Source organism: Ranitomeya imitator, chromosome 8 (assembly GCF_032444005.1).
Source record: "Ranitomeya imitator isolate aRanImi1 chromosome 8, aRanImi1.pri, whole genome shotgun sequence".
NCBI classification, from domain to species: domain Eukaryota; kingdom Metazoa; phylum Chordata; class Amphibia; order Anura; family Dendrobatidae; genus Ranitomeya; species Ranitomeya imitator.
The window spans coordinates 68,173,910-68,200,755 of NC_091289.1; the positions used below are offsets into that span (position 1 = coordinate 68,173,910).

Here is a 26,846-nt window from a genome sequence, read left to right on the forward strand (position 1 = left end):
TGGCTCACAGCAGGCTGCCATAAAGACCGCCCCCACCCCCGCAATGCATTGGGACCAGGTCCATGAACTTGGAGGAAGACTCACTCACTCGCCGTTGTTTCCATTGGGCCTGGGGACACAGCCTGCGCCTGGGACCGGGTGCACCGTCCGTGCATCTGACTGCTGCTCTGCCTCCTGCTCCGCTCGTCTTTCTTCTTGGCGCTGCCACTGCACCTGCGCTGCCGCTGGACTCCTGGATGGTGGACGCTTGGATTACAGCAGCCGGAAGTGTCAGGACAGAGCGACCGCCGGCCCGGAAGTGACTCGTATCCATGGTGATGGCGGCGCCGGCGGCGACTGGTGAGTATTGCAGGCAGCTGTGTGAAACTCAGTCCCAGCAGCAGGCACGGCCCGGAAGTGACTCTGGCTGCGTATCCATGGTGACAGACGGTCCCGACTCCCGGAGGCCGGAGGTGAGTATTCCGGCTGCAGCTGCGCACCGTAAATGGGCCCCCCCATCTCGCCAGGGCCCCGGCATTTGCCCGGGTACGCCGGGTGCTGGGTAGCACTGTCGGGTGCTAGATAGCTTCCACCATTAGCGAGAAGTAAACAACACAAGGAATGGGAATGATTAAGGAGCTTTCATCCATCGACAGTCATTCATCTACACAAACACGTTATCAAGTTTATACTAGCACATGGCCGCGCGGCCATGCAAACCTTTTATAGCGTAAGCTCTCCGGGACCTTCCTAGTGATCAAATAGGAGCTGCTACATGACCTGAGCATGTAACTCCGGACCTCCAATGAGAGGTCATCCCTTGGGCATGCTCAGTAGAGAAAAAGCAGGACTTTGTCCCAGGGCCATCTGCTCACCGCTGATCAGTGCTGGTTACAATGGCTGGACCAAGAAGGGCAGAAGTAACCAAGCACATAGTATCTGCCTGAGCCAAACTCTGGGACTGACATCTCTGCTGAGCAGGCTCCACTGCGCCTGGAGAAGAATGGGAGACTGCAGCAGAGGTGGTTCGAGATTTCCCCTGTTCAGCAGCGGGAACTCGACACCTAACACTAAGTACCTTATGCTTTATTTTTATTTTTTTTATTCTTGTTTGATGACACTTTGATAATCCCCACTGCATTCTGGAATACCTAACAGAGACATAATCAGGGAGCAGAGGCTGCGGTTACTGCCACAGCTGCTGTCCCCACGCTGAAATGAAATGTCACCAGTGACGTCTGTTTCAATGGCTGGGCTAGACCCAGCTCTTCTAAGCATACATGAATTTTCAATTTCAACATACAGTAAGCTCAGAAAGATAATGTCACAGTGCAATATTCTTTTCATTGCAGAGTTACGGTGCGCTCCTTCGCTGGCTCATCACTTCTCATCAGAGCTGGTGAGGGAGTGCACTGTCACTGTGTATTAAAAAGAATATTGCACTGTGACATGATCCCAGTGAGCATACATTGGAATTGACAACCGATGCATGATCAGTGGAGAGCATTGCCACTGCACACTGTAAGGTAAAAACCTAGGGAGCAGGAAAGCAGAGACTAGTCCCACACCTGAAAGTGTTGTCTGTTTCAGGGGCGGGTCTGGTCTCTTCTCTATGCTAGGGCAATATAAATGAATAAAGATACTCTCCTAACAATACGCACTGACAAAGTCCACCCTTTTAAGTCCCAGTGATACACTTTATGGAATCAGTATAATGTTCAAAGAAGAATCAGATTAATCAATTGGGGCATGTGTGAAGTAGAGACTAAAGAAGAATGAGCACAAATCTTCTAAGTAGCTTTGCTTAATGGTTGATACTGATTGCATAGGGAAGTAAAGACTTGAAATAGCCATTACATTGACCTACTCTATCCTGTTATAATTTTGTTAAGAAAATCAATAAAAACTATTACAAAATTAGTTTTCAGAACATAGAGCAGCTGTTACAAAACATATAGGGCACAATAGCACAGTAAACCTGAATTTATAGAGTAGCAGTGGTTAAGCAATGAAGAAAGAGTTTTCTACGTACTCAATGCGTATCTGCTTGCGGCAGGGAACTGTATTTCTCATGCAGGTGCCACTCAAGGGATCAACATCTTCTACAATGACAAAAGGAGCTTCCTCCAGGGTAACAATGCTCAGATGTTCATCTTTATGCTCCTCTGAGTTTGGATACAGTTCAAACACTGGCCACACATAATACTTCATTTGTAGACTACGGTCCTTGTATTTGCCAACCTAAAAAATAATAAAAAAGAAAAATTATTGACATTAATAAAGCACGTGATCATAATACACTTCAAATAATCCATAAAATAAAAACATGTGCAGGGAGATTACAGGGATCCTAGGGAATAATGTAAAACCTGTCCATGAAACGAAAATGTTGTTAAATCGGATGGCAATGGCGTATTCCTAATTTTATCTTCAAGCACCAAAACGCCTGTTCTGTCAGTTAAAACTGATCTACGATGTGCAGAAGTGCGCAGGTTGGATCATTAATTAAGCAGTAGAGTGGTTTAAATTAAAATCTCATGTAAAAATAATGTAGCTCACAACATTAAGGGATGTTTTATGTAATAGAGGTTTTTACTCCAAATCCATTGCTTTGAGTTTTAAAGGAAGCTCATTCCAAAAAGAGCTAAATAAATGTCCTCCAGTCATAGGAAACATTACTGCCCAAATTATAGATCAGGGCTTTTTTGTCATTATACAGAAGTCTTTATTGAAGACGCTTTCATCAGAAGATTAGGTATTGTTTAACCCCTTCACCCCCAGAGCTTTTTTCGTTTTTCGCTCCCCTTCTTCCCAGAGCCATAACTTTTTTATTTTTCCCTCAATATGGCCATGTGAGGGCTTATTTTTTGTGAGATGAGTTGTACTTTTGAACGATACCGTTGGTTTTACCATGTCTGGTAACAGAAAATGGGAAAACAATTCCAAGTGCGATGAAATTGCAAAAAAAAGTGCAATCCCACACTCGTTTGCTAGGTTCACTAAGTGCTAAATCTGACCTGCCATTATGATTCTCCAGGTCATTACGAGTTCATAGATACCAAATATGTCTAGATTCTCTTTTATCTACGTTGTAAGAAAATATTTCAATAATTCCCTAAAAAAAAAAATGCGTAGCAACTCCATTTTTCGTGATGTGGGGTCGAGTGAGGGCTTATTTTTTGCATGCCGAGCTGGCGTTTTTAATTTTACCACTTTGTGAAGATAAGTTCTTAATGCAATCTCGCGGCAACCAAAAAAAAGTAATTTTGGAGTTTTGATTTTTTCTCTCACTATGCTGTTTAGCGATCAGGTTAATCCTTTTTTTTATAGATCGGGCGATTCTGAACACGTCAAGACCAAATATGTGTAGGTTTGATTTTTTTGTAACTGTTTTATTTTGATTGGGGCGAAAGGGGGGTGATTTGAACTTTTAATTTTTTATATTTTTAAACACTTTTTTTAAAATTTTGGCATGCTTCATTAGCCTCCATAGGAGGCTAGAAGCATGCACTACATGATCACCTCTGTTACATAGAGGTAATGCACAGATCACCTCTATGCAGCAAAATTACAGCATTACTATGAGCGCCGACCACAGGGTGGCGCTCATAGTTATCTGCCATCAACAACCATAGAGGTCTTGAGGAGACCTCTGGTTGTGATGGCAACGCACCGATGACCCCTGATCATGTGACGGGGGTCAGCGGTGCGAGTAATTCCGGCAGCGTGGCCGGCAGTGCTTGTTAAATGCCGCTGTCAGAGTTTGACAGCAGCATTTAACTTGTTAATATGCATGGGTGGATCGCGATTCTGCTCGCACTCATTGCGGGCACATGTCAGCTGTTGAAAACAGCTGACATGTCACGGCTTTTAGGTGGGCTCACCGCCGGAGCCCACCTCAAAGCGGGGGATACTGCCAGCTGATGTACTATTCCATCAGCTGGCAGAAAGGGGTTAAATGAAGTTTTTGTGTTAAATGTTTTTTTTTTTTACTATTTTTTCCCCTTATCACAATTTGCATACAAAATAGAAATCTTGACATTTTTACACCGGCCACTTCAGTTTTTTTTTTAAAATCTAACATCCTGTTGTTTCAGGAAACAACACATGTACATTAGTCACAATTAGCCTTGCTGAAAATTCTTCAGCAAGGAAATATTACACAAAGAAAGCCACAGTGGTCACAGTGAAGATTGCAAGATTACTAAGTTTGTTTTTTATTAAAATAATTATAGGAAAAAAATGCTTTGTTTTAATACATTTAGGAATAGGTTATTTTCTGATGATAGCTTACCCTTAGGAGAGTTGGTTCTTTCTAGAAAACCCCAGTCTACATGCCCTATTATAAACTATAGATACTACTATTAGAGATGAGTGAATTTGATCGGACCAGGGCATATTTGGCAAACTATAGAGCTTATTGAATAAGCTGCAGAGGGAACCCAGATACCTGGAGCGCGGCGGCTCATCAGCTATTATGAGCCGCAGCTGCATGTGTCGTGGCTGTTTGACAGTCACAACACATGCATGGAGAGCCTGTGTGTTGGCCACTCCATGCATGTGTTGTGACTGTGACACAGCCGCAAAACATACAGCTGCAGAGCCGAACAGCTGATCAGCCGGAGCGATCCAGGAAGCCGTGTTCCCTCTGCAGCTTATTCGGCAAGCGCTATAGCTTGCCAAATATGCCCTGGTCCGATCAAATTCGCTCATCTCTAACTATTATATCAGTGCTTACACATATCAAATGATCATAAAGGTCTAATAGTTTATTTTTTTCATTTAATCAGTAAATTGAATCAAAATGGATTCTGGTTGTAATAGAAATCTTTTGGGCAATGTAATGAATGCATATGATTTTCAATTTCAGCACACTCTACTCTTTTTTGTTCTGCTAGGGCTTGCTTTAAAGTGGATCTGTCAGCAGATATTATACTACAAGCTGCATGCAGTGGGGAAAAAAGTATTTAGTCAGTCACCAATTGCGCAAGTTCTCCCACTTAAAAAGATGAGAGAGGCTTGTAACTGACATCATAGGTAGACCACAACTATGAGAGTCAAAATGAGAATACAATTCCAGAAAATCATCTTGTCTGATATAGCAAGATTTATTTTGCAAATTATGGTGGAAAATAAGTATTTGATCACCTAAAAACATGCAAGATTTCTGGATCTCACAGACCTTTAGCTTCTTCTTTAAGAGGCTCCTCTGTCCTCCACTCATTACCTGTAGTAATGGCACCTGTTTGAACTTGTTATCAGTATAAAAGACACCAGTCCACAAAATCAAACAGTCACACTCCAAACTCCACTATGGTGAAGACCAAAGAGCTGTTGAAGGACACCAGAAACAAAATTATAGCCCTGAACGAGGCTGGAAAGACTGAATCTGCAATAGGCAAGCAGCTTGGTGCGATTAAAACAACTGTGGAATCAATTATAAGAAAATGGAAGACATACAAGACCACTGATAATCTCCCTCGATCTGGGGCTCCACACAAGATCTCACCCCATGGGGTCAAAATGATCACAAGAATGGTGAGCAAAAATCCCAGAACCACAACTAGGGGGGACCTAGTGAATGACCTGCATAGAGCTGGGACCACCGTAACAAAGGCTACAATTAGTAACACACTATGCCTCCAGGGACTCAGATCCTGTAATGTCAGACGTGTTCCCCTGCTTAAGCCAGTACATGTCTGGGCCCATCTGAAACCTGCTAGAGAGCATTTGGATTATCCAGAACAGTATTGGGAAAATGTCATATGGTCTGATGAAACCAAAGCAGAACTGTTTGGTAGAAATAAAACTCGTCATGTTTGGAGGAGACAGAATGCTGAGATGCATCCAAAGAACACCATACCTACTGTGAAGCATGGGGATGGCAACATCATGCTTTGGGGTCGTTTCTCTGCAAAGAGACAAGGACAACTTATTCGTGTATATGAAAGAATGAATGGGGCCATGTATCGTGAGATTTTGAGTGCAAACCTCCTTCCATCAGCAAGGACATTGAAGATGAAACATGGATGGGCCTTTCAGCATGATAATGATCCAAAGCACACTGCCAGGGCAACGAAGGAGTGAATTTGTAAGAAGCAGATGAAGGTCCTGGAGTGGCCTAGCCAGTCTCCAGATCTCAACTCCATAGAAAACCTTTGGAGGGAGTTGAAAGTCCATGTTGCCCAGCGACAGGCCCAAAACATAACTGCTCTAGAGGAGATCAGCATGGAGGAATGGGCCAACATACCACCAACAGTGTGTGCCAACCTTGTGAAGGCTTACAGAAAATGTTTGACCACTGTCATTGCCGACAAAGAATATATAGCAAAATATTGAGATGAATTTTAGTTAGTGACCAAATAATTATTTTCCACCATTTCTGGATTTGTTTTCTCATTTTGACTTTCATAGTTGTGGTCTACCTATGATGTTTATTACAGGCCTCTCTCATCTCAAGTGGGAGAACTTGCATAATTGGTGGCTGACAAAAAATTTTTTTTTCTCCACTGTACATTATAAAATAGTTCTTTTAGACCAGATAAGGATGATGTATTTAGTACATTTACTTTAAAAAATCCATGTAAGAATGGCTTAGTCCTTAATGTCGGTTAAACATTTATCATGACTAACAGCTCCTCAGTGTCTTTCCTGCTGCAGAGACCTCACACTGCTCTGAACAAGCTGCAGCTTTCAGTCAGGCTGGGAGGACAGAATTTGAATACATATAGACTGGTGATCTATTTCATTAGATCGCTGGACTCAAAAAAAATGGTGTTCTTGATCTCATTCTGACATGGACCTTCAATTTAAAAACACCAGTCTCATCAGCTTTAAGAAAGCTTTTTGATAATATTTACAGCTTGTATTGCGAAATCTGGGGACGGATCTTCTTTAACTACCATCATTTAGCCAATTAAGAACATAAGCTGTTAAATAAAAGGAACCTATTACAGACTTTTTCAGAGTTGTAGAATTCAAAATATGAATAATTGCTGGGAACCCCAACTAATCAGTAGAAGTCTCTAAATGTGGTCTCGGTCAGAGGAGGACAGCTAAACGGTTCTTAGTGATCATGCATTTATCACCTGTATTGTGGGTAGGTGATCAGGGTGGGTGTAGGAGTTTCAGTTGCAATTTGGCCCTAAAGCTGAGGTGGTGTGGGGAGGGGAAAAGGTCCCTTTGGTGCACATGAGAGCACCTGTGATAATTTGGGTTCTTGTTTGAGAATTAGCTCACAAGTTATGCCAGAGTAGATGACTAATGGTTTGTTTTTTTTGTGAACTAACCACTTTAAACTAATGGTACAGAATATGTATAATCCGAGTAAATGCACTGTCTATATGATTAACATAATGAAGGCTCCCTTTAGTATTTGGATATAATATTAAGCGGAAAGTTTACACTGTACCCATCATTCACAAATATTTTCAATACATGAATAGTTTTTGCAATGCTTTGTATCATATTCTATTAAAGGAAAATGCTCATTTTTCTACTTATTAGATTGATTTTTCTCCATATTTTAGCTACAGTAATACCTCCAATTATTAAACGTTTAAACATTGCACTCACTGAAAAACAATTTCAACTGTGAGGAGATACCTCAACAAATCAGTGGGGCTGAGGGATTATATTAAACAGAAAAGGACAGTAGAGAGTATGTGCAAGAGCGAGAAAACTCAATGAATAGAGAAAGGGGGCCAACTTATGGACTCTCATACACACATGTAATCGCAGTGGGCCAGTTAGCCGTGGACTTCATATTTATTTGCATAGGGAACTGTAAAAGTTATTGCTGACTTATAACACTTAAAGTAACCGTATTTTTAATTATGGTGCTTGAACCCTCTAGGATCAAGCAACATATTGTAATCCAATTTCTTATATTTTATTCTTCTTCTCCACGTTTTCCGCAATTAATGTGGCCTGAACCACTCGGCGCAGAGACCACGTTCAGGTGGCGTTTCGAAGCCCTTGGTGGGGACCGGTGTGCTATGTATATTTGGAGTCAATCCGATTTGTAGTTTTTAAAAAAAATCACATTTAAAAAAAAAAAATTCCCATAGGAATTAATGGCACCTTTCCATGACACCCAATTGATATGAATTAAAGCCACAGCGCAGGTGCACTGACCTTACAAAGATGGTAGCTATGGAAATGTACGGTATCCATTTTAGGACATGATCATTTATCAAAGTCAAACATCAGAATAAAGTGACTATGACACCCGACACTCCGACACCCAACACTCTGACACCCGACACTCCAACACCCCGACACCCAACACTGTAAGTGCCCCCCCGTTCCTGTGTGTGAAAAGTAAGCACCTCCCTGGTCCTGTGTGTGAAAAATAAGTGCCCCCCGGTCCAGTGTGTGAAAAGTAAGTGCCCCCCAGGTCCTGTGTGTGAAAAGTAAGTGCCCCCCGGTCCTGTGTGTGAAAAGTAAGTGCCCCCGTCCTGTGGGTGAAAAGTAAGTGCCCCCCAGTCCTGTGTGTGAAAAGTAAGTACCCCCTGGTCCTATGTGTGAAAAGTAAGTGCCCCCGTCCTGTGTGAGAAAAGTAAGTGCCCCCGTCCTGTGTGTGAAAAGTAAGTGCCCCCCATCCTGTGTGTGAAAAGTAAGTGCCCCCCTGTCCTGTGTGTGAAAAGTAAGTGCCTCCGGGTCCTGTGTGTGAAAAGTAAGTGCCCCCCACTCCTGTGTGTGAAAAGTAAGTGCCCCCCAGGTCCTGTGTGTGAAAAGTAAGTGCCCCCGGTCCTTTGTGTGAAAAGTGCCCCTCGGTCCTTTGTGTGAAAAGTAAGTGCCCCCCGGTCCTGTGTGTGAAAAGTAATTGCCCCCCATGCTGTGTGAGAAAAGTAAGTGCCCCCATCCTGTGTGTGAAAAGTAAGTGCCTCCCGGTCCTGTGTGTGAAAAGTAAGTGCCCTGCCGGTCCTGTGTGTGAAAAGTTCCCTCCGGTCCTGTGTGTGAAAAGTAAGTGCCCCTAGTCCTGCATGTGAAAAGTAAGTGCCCCTTGTCCTGTGTGTGAAAAGTAAGTGCCCCCCGGTCCGGTGTGTGAAAAGTAAGTGCCCCCGGGCCTGTGTGTGAAAAGTAAGTGCCCCCCATCCTGTGTGTGAAAAGTAAGTTCCCACTGGTCCTGTGTGTGAAAAGTAAGTGCCCCCCGGTCCTGTGTGTAAAAAGTAAGTGCCCCCCAGTCCTGTATGTAAAAATTAAGTGCCCTCAGGTCCAGTGTGTGAATAGTAAATGTCTCCCTGAACTGTGTGTGAAAAGTAAGTGCCCCCCGTTCCTGTGTGTGAAAAGTAAGTGCCCCCCACTCCTGTGTGAAAAGTGCCCCCCCGGTCCTGTGTGTGAAAAGTAAGTGCCCCCCGTCCTGTGGGTGAAAAGTAAGGGCCCTCCAGTCATGTGTGTGAAAAGTAAGTGCCCCCTGGTTCTATGTGTGAAAAGAAAGTGCCCCCCTTCCTGTGTGTGAAAAGTAAATGCCTCCCGTCTTGTGTGTGAAAAGTAAGTGCCCCCGGTCCTGTGTGTGAAAAGTAAGTGCCCTCCGGTCCTGTGTGTGAAAAGTAAGTGCCCCTAGTCCTGCGTGTGAAAAGTAAGTGCCCCTAGTCCTGCATGTGAAAAGTAAGTGCCCCTTGTCCTGTGGGTGAAAAGTAAGTGCCCCCCAGTCCTGTATGTAAAAATTAAGTGCCCCCAGGTCCTGTGTGTGAATAGTAAATGCCTCCAAGAACTGTGTGTGAAAAGTAAGTGCCCCCCGTTCCTGTGTGTGAAAAGTAAGTGCCCCAGTCCTGTGTGTGAAAAGTGCCCCCCCGGTCCTGTGTGCGAAAAGTAAGTGCCCCCTGTCCTGTGGGTGAAAAGTAAGGGCCCTCCAGTCATGTGTGTGAAAAGTAAGTGCCCCCTGGTTCTATGTGTGAAAAGGAAGTGCCCCCGGTACTGTGTGTGAAAAGTAAATGCCTCCTGTCTTGTGTGTGAAAAGTAAGTGCCCCCCGGTCCTGTGTGTGAAAAGTAAGTGCCCTCCGGTCCTGTGTGTGAAAAGTAAGTGCCCCCCGTCCTGTGTGTGAAAAGTAAGTGCCCCCCTGTCCTGTGTGTGAAAGTAAGTGCCTCCGGGTCCTGTGAGTGAAAAGTAAGTGCCCCCCAGGTCTTGTGTGTGAAAAGTAAGTGCCCCCCGGTCCTTTGTGTGTGAAAAGTAAGTGCCCCCCGGTCCTGTGTGTAAAAATTAAGTGCCCCCCAGTCCTTTGTGTGAAATGTAATTGCCCCCCATCCTGTGTGAGAAACATAAGTGCCCCCCGTCCTGTGTGTGAAAAGTAAGTGCCTCCCATCCTGTGTGTGAAAAGTAAGTGCCTCCCCATCCTGTGTATGAAAAGTAAGTGCCTCCCGGTCCTGTGTGTGAAAAGTAAGTGCCCCCCTGGTCCTGTGTGTGAAAAGTAAGTGCCCTCCGGTCCTGTGTGTGAAAAGTAAGTGCCCCTAGTCCTGTGTGTGAAAAGTAAGTGCCCCTAGTCCTGTGTTTTAAAAGTAAGTGCCCCCCGGTCCTGTGTGTGAAAAGTAAGTGTCCCCCCATCCTGTGTGTGAAAAGTAAGTGCCCCCCGTCCTGTGTGTGAAAAGTAAGTTCTTACTGGTCCTGTGTGTGAAAAGTAAGTGCCCCCCGTCCTGTGTGTGAAAAGTAAGTGCCCCCATCCTGTGTGTGAAAAGTAAGTGCCCCCCCGTCCTGTGTGTGAAAAGTAAGTGCCCCCCGGTGCTGTGTGTGAAAAGTAAGTGTCCCCCCATCCTGTGTGTGAAAAGTAAGTGCCCCCCGTCCTTTGTGTGAAAAGTAAGTGCCCCCGGTCCTGTGTGTGTGAAAAGTAAGTGCCCCCGGTCCTGTGTGTGAAAAGTAAGTGCCCTCCGGTCCTGTGTGTGAAAAGTAAGTGCCTCCCCATCCTGTGTGTGAAAAGTAAGTGCCTCCCGGTCCTGTGTGTGAAAAGTAAGTGCCTACCCATCCTGTGTGTGAAAAGTAAGTGGCTCCCGATCCTGTGTGTGAAAAGTAAGTGCCCCCCCGGTCCTGTGTGTGAAAAGTAAGTGCCCTCCGGTCCTGTGTGTGAAAAGTAAGTGCCCCTAGTCCTGTGTGTGAAAAGTAAGTGCCCCCCGGTCATGTGTGTGAAAAGTAAGTGCCCCCTGGTCCTGTGTGTGAAAAGTAAGTGCCCCCCGTCCTGTGGGTGAAAAGTAAGGGCCCTCCAGTCATGTGTGTGAAAAGTAAGTGCCCCCTGGTTCTATGTGTGAAAAGAAAGTGCCCCCTACCTGTGTGTGAAAAGTAAATGCCTCCCGTCTTGTGTGTGAAAAGTAAGTGCCCCCGGTCCTGTGTGTGAAAAGTAAGTGCCCTCCGGTCCTGTGTGTGAAAAGTAAGTGCCCCTAGTCCTGCGTGTGAAAAGTAAGTGCCCCCCGGTCCTGTGTGTGAAAAGTAAGTGTCCCCAGGTCCTGTGTGTGAATAGTAAATGCCTCCAAGAACTGTGTGTGAAAAGTAAGTGCCCCCCGTTCCTGTGTGTGAAAAGTAAGTGCCCCAGTCCTGTGTGTGAAAAGTGCCCCCCGGTCCTGTGTGCGAAAAGTAAGTGCCCCCTGTCCTGTGGGTGAAAAGTAAGGGCCCTCCAGTCATGTGTGTGAAAAGTAAGTGCCCCCTGGTTCTATGTGTGAAAAGGAAGTGCCCCCCGTACTGTGTGTGAAAAGTAAATGCCTCCTGTCTTGTGTGTGAAAAGTAAGTGCCCCCCGGTCCTGTGTGTGAAAAGTAAGTGCCCTCCGGTCCTGTGTGTGAAAAGTAAGTGCCCCTAGTCCTGCGTGTGAAAAGTAAGTGCCCCCCGGTCCTGTGTGTGTGAAAAGTAAGTGCCCCCTGGTCCTATGTGAGAAAAGTAAGTGCCCCCGTCCTGTGTGTGAAAAGTAAGTGCCCCCCGTCCTGTGTGTGAAAAGTAAGTGCCCCCCTGTCCTGTGTGTGAAAGTAAGTGCCTCCGGGTCCTGTGAGTGAAAAGTAAGTGCCCCCCAGGTCCTGTGTGTGAAAAGTAAGTGCCCCCCGGTCCTTTGTGTGTGAAAAGTAAGTGCCCCCCGGTCCTGTGTGTAAAAATTAAGTGCCCCCCAGTCCTTTGTGTGAAATGTAATTGCCCCCCATCCTGTGTGAGAAACATAAGTGCCCCCCGTCCTGTGTGTGAAAAGTAAGTGCCTCCCATCCTGTGTGTGAAAAGTAAGTGCCTCCCCATCCTGTGTGTGAAAAGTAAGTGCCTCCCGGTCCTGTGTGTGAAAAGTAAGTGCCCCCCTGGTCCTGTGTGTGAAAAGTAAGTGCCCTCCGGTCCTGTGTGTGAAAAGTAAGTGCCCCTAGTCCTGTGTGTGAAAAGTAAGTGCCCCTAGTCCTGTGTTTTAAAAGTAAGTGCCCCCCGGTCCTGTGTGTGAAAAGTAAGTGTCCCCCCATCCTGTGTGTGAAAAGTAAGTGCCCCCCGTCCTGTGTGTGAAAAGTAAGTTCTCACTGGTCCTGTGTGTGAAAAGTAAGTGCCCCCCGTCCTGTGTGTGAAAAGTAAGTGCCCCCCATCCTGTGTGTAAAAAGTAAGTGCCCCCCCGTCCTGTGTGTGAAAAGTAAGTGCCCCCCGGTGCTGTGTGTGAAAAGTAAGTGTCCCCCCATCCTGTGTGTGAAAAGTAAGTGCCCCCCGTCCTTTGTGTGAAAAGTAAGTGCCCCCGGTCCTGTGTGTGTGAAAAGTAAGTGCCTCCGGTCCGGTGTGTGAAAAGTAAGTGCCCTCCGGTCCTGTGTGTGAAAAGTAAGTGCCTCCCCATCCTGTGTGTGAAAAGTAAGTGCCTCCCGGTCCTGTGTGTGAAAAGTAAGTGCCTACCCATCCTGTGTGTGAAAAGTAAGTGGCTCCCGGTCCTGTGTGTGAAAAGTAAGTGCCCCCCCGGTCCTGTGTGTGAAAAGTAAGTGCCCTCCGGTCCTGTGTGTGAAAAGTAAGTGCCCCTAGTCCTGTGTGTGAAAAGTAAGTGCCCCCCGGTCATGTGTGTGAAAAGTAAGTGCCCCCTGGTCCTGTGTGTGAAAAGTAATTGCCCCCGGTCCTGTGTTTTAAAAGTATGTGCCCCCCGGTCCTGTGTGTGAAAAGTAAGTGTCCCCCCATTCTGTGTGTGAAAAGTAAGTGCCCCCCGTCCTGTGTGTGAAAAGTAAGTTCCCATTGGTCCTGTGTGTGAAAAGTAAGTGCCCCCGGTCCTGTGTGTTAAAAGTAAGTGCCCCCCGGTCCTGTGTGTGAAAAGTAAGTGCCCCCCGGTCATGTGTGTGAAAAGTAAGTGCCCCCTGGTCCTGTGTGTGACAAGTAATTGCCCCCGGTCCTGTGTTTTAAAAGTAAGTGCCCCCGTCCTGTGTGTGAAAAGTAAGTGCCCCCCCCGTCATGTGTGTGAAAAGTAAGTGCCCCCCGGTGCTGTGTGTGAAAAGTAAGTGTCCCCCCATCCTGTGTGTGAAAAGTAAGTGCCCCCGGTCCTGTGTGTGTGAAAAGTAAGTGCCCCCCGGTCCTGTGTGTGAAAAGTAAGTGCCCCCCATCCTGTGTGTGAAAAGTATGTGCCCCCCGGTCCTGTGTGTGAAAAGTGCTGCTTTAAAGCTGGCAGCGCTGTTCAAGCACCATGTATTTCCTTCAGGAAATGCCGATCTAGTTTTAATTTTTAAATAAAAAAAAACACATGGAAATAGATAACTTTGTGATATATCTTACCAAAGAAATCTGCTTCTTTCTCCTTCTGGATTGATCACTCATTCTCAATCTGGGTATAGATGACAGTTGGTGCTTATTAAATTCTACAGACAGGAGGGGAAAGTTGGAGAAGCTAGAGACAGAGAAAAGTGGGGAATCAGGGAAGATAGAGATAGAGAGAAGAGTGGTGGATCAGGGAAGCTAGAGACAGAGAAGTCGGGAATCAGAGAAGATAGAGGTAGAGAGAAGAGTGGTGGATCAGGGAAGCTAGAGACAGAGAAGTGGGGAATCAGAGAAGATAGAGATAGAGAGAAGAGTGGTGGATCAGGGAAGCTAGAGACAGAAGTGGGGATTCAGAGAAGGTAGAGATAGAGAAAAGAGTGGTGGATCAGGGAAGCTAGAGACAGAGAAGTCGGGAATCAGAGAAGATAGAGAGAAGAGTGGTGGATCAGGGAAGCTAGAGACAGAGAAGTGGGGAATCACAGAAGATAGAGATAGAGAGAAGAGTGGTGGATCAGGGAAGCTAGAGACAGAGAAGTGGGGAATCAGAGAAGCTAGGGAGAGAGAGAGAGAAGAGTGGGAAATTGGAGAAGCTAGCAACAGAGAGAAGAGTGGGGAATCAGAGAAGCTAGAGATGCAAAGAAGAGTGGGGTGTTGGAGAATCTACACTGTGTTCCAAATTATTATGCAAATTGGATTTAAGTGTCGTAAATATTTAATTGCTTTGTTTTTAAAATAAACTCATGGATGGTATTATGTCTCAGGGCTCAATGGATCACTGAAATCAGTCTTAAGGTACCGTCACACTGGACGATATCGCTAGTGATCCGTGACGTTGCAGCGTCCTGGCTAGCGATATCGTCCTGTGTGACAGGCAGCAGCGATCAGGCCCCTGCTGTGATATCGCTGGTCGGGGAAGAAAGGCCAGCACTTTGTTTTGTTGCTGGCTCTCCCGCTGACATCGCTGAATCGGCGTGTGTGACGCCGATTCAGCGATGTCTTCGCTGGTAACCAGGGTAAACATCGGGTTACTAAGCACAGGGCCGCGCTTAGTAACCCGATGTTTACCCTGGTTACCATCGTTAAAGTAAAAAAAACAACCACTACATACTTACCTACCGCTGTATGTCCCCGGCGCTGTGCTTCTCTGCTCTGGCTGTGAGCGCCGGGCAGCCGGAAAGCAGAGCGGTGACGTCACCGCTCTGCTTTCCGGCCGCTGTGCTTACACATGGCAGAGAAGCACAGCGCCGGGGAGAGACAGCGGTAGGTAAGTATGTAGTGGTTGTTTTTTTAACTTTAACGATGGTAACCAGGGTAAACATCGGGTTACTAAGCGCGGCCCTGCGCTTAGTAACCCGATGTTTACCCTGGTTACCGGCATCGTTGGTCGCTGGAGAGCTGTCTGTGTGACAGCTCTCCAGCGACCAAACAGCGACGCTGCAGCGATCCGGATCGTTGTCGGTATCGCTGCAGCGTCGCTTAGTGTGACGGTACCTTTAAACACATGTGATAATTAGTTTTCCAGGTGATTCTAATTAAAGGAAAACTACTTAAAAATGATGTTCCACATTATTAAGCAGGCCACAGGTTTCAAGCAATATGGGAAATAAAAAGGATCTCTCTGCTGCTGAAAAGTGCTAAATAGTGCAATTCCTTGGACAAGGTATGAAAACATTAGATATTTCATGAAAACTTAAGAGTGATCATCATACTGTGAAGAAATTTGTGACTGAAACAGAGCACAGACAGAGTTCATGCAGATAAAGGCAAAATGAGGAAGGTTTCTGCCAGACAAATTCATTAGATTAAGAGAGCAGATGCCAAAATACCATTACAAAAAAGCAAACAGTTATTTGAAGCTGCTGGTGCCTCCGGAGTCCCTTGAACCTCAAGATCTTACATCATCAGCAAGGAGGTGGAGAAGTCATGTTTTGGGCCGGAATCATGGGGAAACAGCTGGTAGGGCCCTTTAAGGTTACTGAAGGTGTGAAAATGACCCCTGCAAAGTATATAGAGTTTCTGACTGACAACTTTCGTCCATGGTATAAAAAGCAGAAATGTGCCTTCAGGAGCAAAATCATCTTCATGGATGACAATGCACCATCTAATGCTGCAAAGAATATCTCTGAGTCATTGACTGCTATGGGTATAAAAGGAGATAAACTCATGGTGTGGCCACCATCTTCCCCTGACCTCAACCCTATAGAAAACCTTTGGAGTATCATCAAGCAAAAGATCTATGAGGGTGGGACGCAGTTCACATCAAAACAGCAGCTCTGGGAGGCGATTCTGACTTCATGCAAAGAAATACAAGCAGAAACTCTCCAAAAACTCACAAGTTCAATGGATTCAAGAATTGTGAAGGTGATATCAAAGAAGGGTTCCTATGTTAACATGTAACTTGGCCTGTTAGGATGTTTTGGAGTTAAATAGCTTTTTTGTTCAGTGAATGTGACCTCCTAATGCTGCAAATTCCACAAATGAGCATTTTCAGTTCTTTAAAACAGATCAAATGTTTAGAAATTCTACTGTGCCTAATAATTTGGAACAGTGCATTTTGAGTTTTTATTCATTTTGGAGATTATACTGTTATCATTGGGAGGTTTCTTCAATAACATTTGATGTATACTCTAACGGGTGATGACTTTTATTAGACTGACTGTCATTTGCACCGACCATTTAGGAAAATCCGAGAAAAATATCATTTGCATAATAATTTGGAACTTGGTGTAGAGAGATGAGTGGGGTGTCGGAGATGGTAGAGATAGAGAGAAGAGTGGGGTGTCGGAGAAGCTAGAGTTACAGACAGAGATCCTGCTGCAATTTTTCCTGAAATGACAGTTACAGTTTTTATTTTTTTTACCATAGATGTAAAGTGTGTCATTTCAGAAGAACTTGCAGCAGCATGTCTGTGTCTGCCTCTAGTGCATCCTCACTGAATACAGATTTTACAGCTTTTACCTATGAATTGAGAATGAATGATCAGTCTTGGAGGAGAATGAAGAAGATTGCGCTGATAAGATATATTACAGAGTTACTCATTTTCATGTTTACAATTGATTTATGAAATTAAAATGACAGTCACTTTTTAAATTTTGAAAAAAAAATAAAAAATATCACATTAAAATAGTGGCATATATAGGATTAGGAATCTTTGTTAAGGATTACTATCAGTTTTAGATACATAACAAATCTCTTTTTTTAACACCACTGGACCTATTTTTGGAGAATATAGCATCTGTTATCCAAACATGTATATTCTAAAATACCATATCCTGTCACTGTTGAATTAATCTCCTTCTACGCAGATTCCGTAGTGCATTAGAACCTGTTGCAGATGTTACCGTTCTCTAATGGGTCTGATAACAGTCTTGTTTGAAGAATGTCCCAGGAGAAGCAATTAAAATTAACAGGGAACAGCTTGTTAGGAGTCTGTGCCAGACTGGAGAGGCAAGAAAAGCAAAATGAAGTGGATATGAGGTTATGGCAGCAGTTACGGTAAGGAAACAAGCATTTTAAGTATAATATTCAACATCCGTGATCTGGTTCTTCTATGTTTGTGAAACCGAAAGCTAGAAAATAGGCCATGTCAGAAGACAGCAGTCATATTCCCATAGCTCCAAATCATATATATCCCTCGCATATGCAGGTCTATAGTAATGAAACTATATTATTCAAAGAAGCCAGAATAATGTACACTAAGGTATGAATGCTCGCTTATCTGAACTGCACAGAACCCTTTTTTGTAAATTTCTTTGCTGTTACCATAGAACCACATACTATGTATAAGGATGTAGCATAATAATAAAGCAGGGCCAATTTTAATGTTATCTGCATATAGTAGTATACCGCCACCTACTTTATGCCACCCTGGGCACACAAGAACACATGCCCAGGGTGGCGTAAAGTATATGGCGCCATATTGCTATATCCACATAACATTAAAATCTGGTGAAAGAAGGAGAGGGGTGAAGAGAATGTCTGCGTTAGATGCAGGACTAGTTCGCTGAACAGCTGTATAAATCGCCAGTTTTGGAGCCAGTGAGTGGTTGATGACATAACGCACTCATCCAACAGTCCCATTCTGCACCTGTTTGGCAGCATTGATGTGTAAAAGTCATCAGTATTAAGTATATGGCCATTTAATGTCTGCCTGATAGCTAGATGTTCAACAACCTCAGCTCTCACACAGGAAAGGAGAGAGGAGAGGAATGCTGCTGACACAAAAGACCTCGATGTAGATAAGTAACAGCATATGGCAGGAGGAGGTTATTTGTGTCCAGTTTGTGTATATATATATATATATATATATATATATATATATATATATATACATATATATATACACATATATATATATATATATACACAAAACAGGTGAAATTATGTTCACTTTAAGGGAGGATATTAGTGAAGGGAATGAGGATGTCGAGTCCATATGGGTCGAAATACATGGAGGGAATAATAGTAACAAAATTCTCATTGGGGTCTGTTGCAAACCCCCAAATATGACAGAAATCATGGAAAATCTACTACTAAGGCAGATAGATGAAGCTGCAACCCGTAATGAGGTCCTTGTTATGGGGGACTTTAACTAAAAAGATATTAACTGGGAAACAGAGACCTGCGAAACCGATAAAGGCAACAGGTTTCTGCTAATAACCAAGAAAATTATCTTTCACAATTGGTGCAGAATCCAACCAGAGGAGCAGCACTTTTAGACCTAATACTATCTAATAGACCTGACAGAATAACAAATCAGCAGGTCGTCGGGCATCTAGGAAATAGCGACCACAATATTGTACAGTTTCACCTGTCTTTCACTAGGGGGACTTGTCAGGGAGTCACAAAAACACTGAACTTTAGGAAGGCAAAGTTTGACCAGCTTAGAGATGCCCTTAATCTGGTAGACTGGGACAATGTCCTCGGAAATAAGAATACAGATAATAAATGGAAAATGTTTAAGAACATCCTAAATAGGCACTGTAAGCGGTTTATACCTTGTGGGAATAAAAGGACTAGAAATAGGAAAAACCCAATGTGGCTAAACAAAGAAGAGGGGCTATTAACAGTAAAAAGAAAGCATTTAAATTACTAAAGCAGGATGGCACCACTGAAGCTTTAAAAATGTATAGGGAGAAAAATACTTTTTCTAAAAAAACTAATTAAAGCTGCCAAAAAGGAAAAAGAGAAGCAAATTGCTAAGGAGAGTAAAACTAATCCCAAACTGTTCTTCAACTATATCAATAGTAGGGTTGAGCGAAACAGATCGGACAAATTCAAAAATCGACGACTTTCGGCAAAGTCGGGTTTCATGAAACCCGACCCGATCCTAGTGTGGGATCGGCCATGAGATCGGAGATCTTCGCGCCAAATTCGAGTTTCGTATGACGCTTTCAGCACCATTCTTCAGCCAATGAAGGAGGACACAGAGTGTGGGCAGCGTGATGACATAGGTCTCGGTCCCCACAATCTTAGAGAAGGGCATGACAGTGATTGGCTTGCTTTCTGCGGCATCACAGGGGCTACAAAGGGGCGTGCATGCCGACCGCCATCTTACTTCTGCCGATCGTAGCATAGGGAGAGGTTGCCGCAGCTTCATCAGAAGAAGGGATATAGTTAGGGAGGGAAGATTAACCCCGAAACTGCTTGTGCTGTAGCAATTTCCACTGTCCAACACCACCTTTTCTTTGCAGGGACAGTGGAGTTTATATTTTTGTGCATCAGCTCTGTAGCTTATTAGGCTGCCGTATAAGGCTCCCTGATAGCTGCATTGCTGTTTGCACGCCGCTGTGCAAACCAACTGCTTTTTTAAAAGCAAAAATCCTGTTGCTCCTTTCTGCACAGTTTTCTTGTTTATTTGTCCACACTTTTGTGTGCAGCAGTCCTTTTTATTGCTGCCATACTTGTCCTGAGATCATTGTAGGGTGATTGAAATTGTACAACAGTCCTTGTATTTTTTCATATATCTTCCAGCCACTTTCTGCCACTTACATTGTGTTGTTTTACGCACAGGGCCTGAGGTTTTGTTTAGTCTCCGCCCCCCAAAAAAAGGGAGATTCAAATTATCACAAAGTGGATATACTGCAGTCCTGTTAGTTTGTGGTATATCAGCCAGCCACTTTCTGCCACTTAGATTGTGTTGTTATATACACTGGGCCTAAGTTGTGTTTCAGTCTCCCCCAAAATAAGGGGAGATTCAAATTCTCACAAAGTGGATAAACTACTGTCCTGTTAGTTTGTCGTATATCAGCCAGCCACTTTCTGCCACTTAGATTGCGTTGTTATATACACTGGGCCTAAGTTGTGGTTCAGTCTCCCAAAAAAAGGGTAGATTCAAATTCTAACAAAGTGGATATACTTCTGTCCTATTAGTTTGTCGTATATCAGCCAGCCACTTTCAGCCACTTACATTGTGTTGTTTTTTGCACAGGGATTGATTTTTTTGTTCAGTTTCCCCCCAAAAAAGGGAGATTTAAAATCTCAACACGTTTATAAACACATTCTACCTTGTTTTATAGTACCATATAACGGTTGTTATTTTGGTAATATTTTCCAAAAAATGAGCAACTCAGATGGAAGAGGCCGTGGGCGGTGGTTGCCAGCTGGTACTGATGGTGGTGGTGGTGGTGGTGCATCTGGTGGTAGTGGCAAAAGCACAATAGCATCTAAGGCTGGAGGAGTTGAGCCAGCATCATCGTCTGGCTACGCAAGGCCTCGAAGGCTCCATTTTCTGGGAGTAGGAAAATGGCTTTTAAAGACGGAGCAGCAGGAAAAAGTTTTGGCTTTCCTTGCTGACTCAGCCTCTAGCTCTTTCGCCTCCTCTTCAGAAAGTTCCAAATATAAAAGCAGCGAATCATCAGTGGATGCTCCCAGTCAGGAACACGATGTTTCCTTGTGTACTTCACCCAAACCAAAAGTGAAGGATGCGTCAGGCGACACTACAGGTTACTCCATGGAGCTCTTTGCACATACCGTGCCTGGGTTAGAGCGGGAAATTGTTAACTGCCCATTAAAAGATGAATCGGACATGGAGTGCACTGATGCACAGCCACAGCTAGATTATAATGCTTTTCCATTGACTCAGATCACTACATTGCCCTCGCAGTGTACTGAGCCAGAATCTGACTCTGATGAGACTATGGTGCCCTGACCCGAACGCTATAGCACCTTACACGGTGACACAGAGGAAGGTGCACATGACATTGAAGAGGAGGTGATAGATGACCCAGTTGTTGACCCAGATTGGCAGCCATTGGGGAAGAGGGTGCCGCTGCCAGTAGCTCAGAAGCATAGGAGGATGATCCACAGCAGCCATCTACATCGCAACAGCTGTCATCTGACAGGCCCGTATCAGGCCAAAAACGTTTGTCTAAAACAAAAACAGTTTTAGGACAGCGTGGCCATCCGGTGAAAGTAGCACAGCATGCAATGCCTGAAAAGGTATTCCATAGTAGGAAGAGTGCAGTGTGGGAACTTTTTAACCAATATCCGAATGATCAGTCAAAAGTTATCTGTAAGAAATGCTCAAACACCTTTAGCAGAGGGAAGAATTTTTCAAAATTTAAATACAACGTGCATGCTTAGACATTTGACCAGCATGCACTTGCAAGCCTGGACTAACTAACAAATGTCCCATACCGTTGGGGCACCTGCTCAGAATGAAGGTAGTCAGCAACACTACATTGCTTCCCTCACTGTAAGCCCACCGGTAAGGACACCATCAGCAGCAAATGTTCTTGGTAGGAAACATTGTATGTAGGCCAACATCGAGAATACCATCACCAACCCTCTCTCAATCCGCCATGTCCACCACCACCACCACCGCGAGTTCCACCATATGCACCTCTCCAGTCCAGCTCACCTTACAAGAAACTCTTGTTAGGAAAAGAGAGTGCTCAACCTCTCATCCGCGTACACAGGGTTTGAACGCCCACATTGCTAGACTAGTCTCGTTAGAGATGATGCCCTAATGGTTGGTTGAAAGCAAAGCTTTCAAAGCCATGATGGCCTACGCCAGTAGCGTAGCTACCAGGGGGGCAGAGGGTGCGGCCGCCCCGGGCCCACCGCTCACAGGGGCCCACCCGAAGCTACACTACACTTAATTAGATCAGCGTGCACAGCCCGCTGATATAGTTAATCTCCATGCTCCGTTGTAGAGCAGGGAGACACGATCTCTCTGCACTACTGCGGGCAGTGACCGGGGAGAGCCAGAGGAACTCATGCACAAGGGAGGATAGGTGCCGGCACTGTACCTGTCTGCTGGCTGACTCCAGTATACAGCAGACGGTCACGCCCACAATGCACGCTGTGTGAGCGTATCTGCTCTGCTGCAGAGAAGTCAGGAGGACCACAGCACAGCACGGCTTCTGAGTGTCCAGAGAAGAACAAGACAGTCACAGGACAGTGGTGCTGTATCAGTACAGATTTCTGAGTGTGTGTGTGTGTGTGTGTATCTGAGGCACTGTAGAGTCTGTGTGTGTGTGTATCTGAGGCACTGTAGAGTGTGTGTGTGTATGTGTGTGTGTGTATCTGAGGCACTGTAGAGAGTGTGTGTGTGTGTGTGTGTGTATCTGAGGCACTGTAGAGAGTGTGTGTGTGTGTGTGTGTGTATCTGAGGCACTGTAGAGTGTGTGTGTGTGTGTGTGTATCTGAGGCACTGTAGAGTGTGTGTGTGTGTGTGTATCTGAGGCACTGTAGAGTGTGTGTGTGTGTGTGTATCTGAGGTACTGTAGAGTGTGTGTGTGTGTGTGTGTGTGTGTGTGTGACATATATCCTTCTCTGTGGGGTCCTGCAGCCGGGGTCAAATCTATAAGTGCACATTACTGAACTGTCTTGTTAGTATATATATATATATATATATATATATATATATACACACACTGCATTTACTGATATGAGATCACACAAACACTGGTCTGATAGGACGCTGATCCCGGCTATAGGTTATCTATCCATCCATCCTATAGCCAAGGTCAGGATCCTATCAGTACAGTGTCTGCATGATCTCATATCAGTAAATCCAAGGTAGTAAACATGAAAACCCCATTATGAAACCTTGTATTAAAAATAAAAAAGTTGAGGCTGAATATATGTATGATAAATAGCAAGACAGAAGAAAATAGAAACCGCAAATAGGTGCGTATAGGAAATCATATATTGGTGCAGGACCCTGAACAAATACTCTGCCTAGACAGCAAAACCCCCTAAGGGCAGTCTCACACGTCCAGATAAATCCGGTACCGGAAAAATCGGTACCGGAATTATCCGTGTCCGTGTGCCCCTGCGTTTCTGTGGCACATCAGTGTGGCACACATGCAGCACACGTGTGCCGCTCGTGTGCCCACTGAGTACCACACGCACCGTGCTGGGTACCACACGCACCAGCATCTGGTGCTGAATCCACCATTCATTTCTTCCCTGCAGCAGCGTTTGCTGTAGAGAAGATATGAATATTCCTTTTTTTTAAGTTTCTCGTGTTCAAAATAAAGATCCATGTCCCCACCCCCTCCAACCCCCTGTGCGCCCCCTCCCCCCCCCCCCCCGCTGTTCTTAAAATACTCACCTGGCTCGCTCCCTCGCTGGCGCTGCTTCCTGTCCTGGCCGCACCTTCTCATGTATGCAGTCACGTGGGGCCGCTCATTTACAGTAATTAATATGCGGCTCCACCCCTATGGGAGGTGGAGCCGCATATTCATGACTGTAATCGGCGGCCCCACGTGACCGCATACAGTAGAAGGTGCGGCCAGGACAGGAAGCAGCGCCAGCGAGGGAGCGAGCCGGGTGAGTATTTTAAGAACAGCGGGGGGGCGCACAGGGGGTGGGGACATGGACCTTTATTTTAAACACGAGAAACTTAAAAAAAAAGGAATTTTCATATCTTCTCTACAGCAAACGCTGCTGCAGAGAAGATATCAATGGCGGCTTCAGCACCAGTGGGGGGGGACAGCGCTTACTGTAGCGCTGTCTCCTGCACGGCACACGGCACAAGGCGCCCTCTGCTGGTTGTCCTCATATGAACTCGAGCCTGGGAGCTTTCTAGGAAAGTTCCCGCGATCTAGGGACAACCAGCAGAGGGCGCCTCACCGCAAATGAAGGTAAATATAGGTCATTGACCTACTTTACCTTCATTCTCCGTGGTTTTGCAGCCACGAACAACGATGCATTAGCAAAGCTCGTGGCTGCAAAATATTTTAACCCCTTCAGATGGATTTACATCGTTGGACATTACAGATCTTTGGAAGGTATGGATATTGTTGGTTTATTATTTTTTTTTTGTTACAGAGCGAGGGTCTTCAGTGACTGGATTGGGCGTTGAATAAAATATTACAACAACCTTTGTGTTTATTTCATTAAAATAATTTTTAATAATGTGTTTGTGTTTTTTTAACCCTTTACTACTATCGGATTAATAATGGAGAGGTGTCATAATTGACGCCGCTCCATTATTAATTTGGCTTAATGTCACCTTACAATAGCAAGGTGGCATTAACCCTTCATTACCCCATATCCCACTGCTACACGGGAATGGGAAGAGAGTGGCCAAGTGCCAGAATAGGCGCATCTTCCAGATATGCCTATTCTGGGGTGGCTGGGGGCAGATGTTTTTAGCCGGGGGGGGGGGGGCAATAACCGTGGACCCTCTCCAGGCTATTAATATCTGCCCTCAGTCACTGGCTTTACTACTCTGGTGGAGAAAATTGCGCGGGAGCCCACGCCAATTTTTACCGCCATTTAACCCTTTAATTTAATAGCTAGAACGGCCAAATTTTGCATATACACACTACTAACATTAGTGTGGAATATGCAAAAAAAATGGGGATATGAGATGGTTTACTGTATGTAAACCATGTCACAAATCATGTCGGGGTTTAGGAAGGAGATAGCAAAAGCCGGTAAATGAATTACCGGCTTTAAAGCTATCTAGCGCTTTATGAAATAATAATATATATACATATCTGTGTCTCACTGACATATATATATATATATATATACCTATTCTATGTGTACACATTTATTCTACCTATTCTAATGTAAGCTGTCAGTGTGATTTTACTGTAAACCGCACTGAATTACCGGCTTTTCTCTCTAACAGCGCTGCGTATTTCTCGCAAGTCACACTGCTGGTCCATGTGTAATCCGCATTTTTCTAGCTTCCATAGACTTTCATTGGCTTTTTTTTTTTCGCAATACGGTGACAAACGCAGCATGCTGCGATTTTCTACGGCCGTAGAAAGCCGTATAATACTGATCAGTAAAATACGGCAGATAGGAGCAGGGGCATAGAGAATAATTGTGCCGTTTGTTTTGCGAGTTTTACGGACGTATTTTCTGCGCTCTTACGTCCGTAAAACTCGCTAGTGTGAGGCCGGCCTAAGGGGGAGAAGGGGAAAAGGAACAGACGAACCAGGGGGTGTACTTCTTTAGATTGGTAATATTCTACCTCCCTCTCTTTCTTGTGGTTGCCTTCCTTTCTATTTCCCTCTTTTGGTTCTTCTCCAGACAAGAGTATTCCTTTAGGGTTACCTGGATACATTCAGGGAGCTATGCCCATATGCTGGACTCTATATGCACCTACTAGCTCTTTCTATTTTCTTCTATTTAGCTCTTTGACATAAATATCAGAGCTGTGCAAGTATCAGCCCACAGAATCCAAGGAGTGGGAGCTATTGTGGGGGTCATTATACAACATGGGAGCTATTGTGGGTACCAATATAGAGCTAATACGGAGTCATTATACAGCGTGAATGATAATGCAAGGGCCATTATACAGCGTGGGAGATAATGCAGGGGTCATTATACAGTGTGGGAGCTACTGTGGGGGAGTTTGAGGCTACTGTGAGGGCACAAAGGAGACATTTTACTATGTAAAGGCACAGTGGTGGTATTACTATGTGAATCAGTATGAGGAGCATTGCTGTTGTACCACACTGCAGGAGCAGTAATTGGGACACATATGGCAGTGGCTCAGTATTGGGGTGACATAAGGATGAGGAGTTTGTGCAGGTTGAGAATAGTCCCATTGGGGACAGTGCTGAAAATGTGAAAAGTGAACTGTGTCTTTGTTGTAATCTCTGCAGCAGTCCTGGGTGGAAGAAGTCATGTCGGTCTGGTCCAGATGGAAAAGACAGGAAAAATGAACGATTCCATTGAAAAGAACGTCAGCTGTAGGTCACCATCTACAAGTGTACTGTAATCACTTGTATGCTTTGTACGACTGGTATCCACCACTATATGGTCACTGTATGGTGGTAATATCAGTGTTGGTCTTTTTGGAGATCTTTTTTTACCTACAGCAGGATCATCTGCTGACGTTCTACTATACCCATGATTAGAGTGCACCATCATAGTTGTAATCAGGGGTTGGGGGCCCACTGAGAAGTTTCGCCCCCCCTGAGCTGAACCCATAGCTACGCCTCTGGCTTACGCAGTACCACGCTATGACCTACCCAGTTGACACTTATTTGCAAGAAAAGCCATCCCAGCCCTCCACAAGCATATCAAAGACCACATTGTCCATGCACCGAGGCAATCAGTCAGTAAAAAGGTGCACCTCACAACAGATGCATGGACCAGTAGGCATGGCCAGGGACACTACGTTTCCATCATGGCACACTGGGTTAATGTGGTGAATGCAGGGTCCACAGGGGACAGCCATAGTGGGACAGTTCTGCCTAGGAAACAGTTGGCTGTAGGAGTTCGCCACCCCTCCTCCTCCTCCAGAAGAGAAAGCTCGTCCACAGAGCGCAGTCGCACAACCACTCCATCCGCAGCTGCCAGTGTTGCACACGAGGTGTCCCATTATCGAACAGCTAGTGGTAAGCGTCAGCAAGCTGTGTTAGAAATGAAGTGTTTGGGCGACAACAGACACACTGCGGAAGTACTGGCCGAGTACTTGCAGCAAGAAACACAGTCATGGCTGGGCAGTGTGCATCTTGAGGCAGGCAAGGTAGTCAGTGATAAAGGAAGGAATTTTATGGCTGCCAAAGCCCTTTCAGAACTTAAACACATACCTTGCCTGGCTCACACATTGAACCTGGTGGTGCAGTGCTTCATCAAAAATTATCCGGCCCTGCTCCTGAAGGTGCGAAGACTTTGCTCCCACATCCGCCGGTCGCCCGTACACTCCAGCCGTATGCTGAACCATCAGCGATCGCTGAATCTTCCCCAGTACCGCCTAATAATCGACGTTTCAACAAGGTGGAA

At 45.1% G+C, this 26,846-nt stretch overlaps 1 protein-coding gene across 1 annotated transcript in view; it reads right to left on the minus strand.

Annotated features, from left to right (window-relative positions):
• The window catches only part of GRIN2B (glutamate ionotropic receptor NMDA type subunit 2B), a 939,810-nt gene that overhangs the window by 134,692 nt on the left and 778,272 nt on the right, over nucleotides 1-26,846 (minus strand). Inside the window, exon 6 of the mRNA XM_069737061.1 lies at nucleotides 2,012-2,220. Coding sequence (XP_069593162.1) covers nucleotides 2,012-2,220 — 209 coding nt within the window. The remainder of the gene's footprint in view (nucleotides 1-2,011; nucleotides 2,221-26,846) is intronic.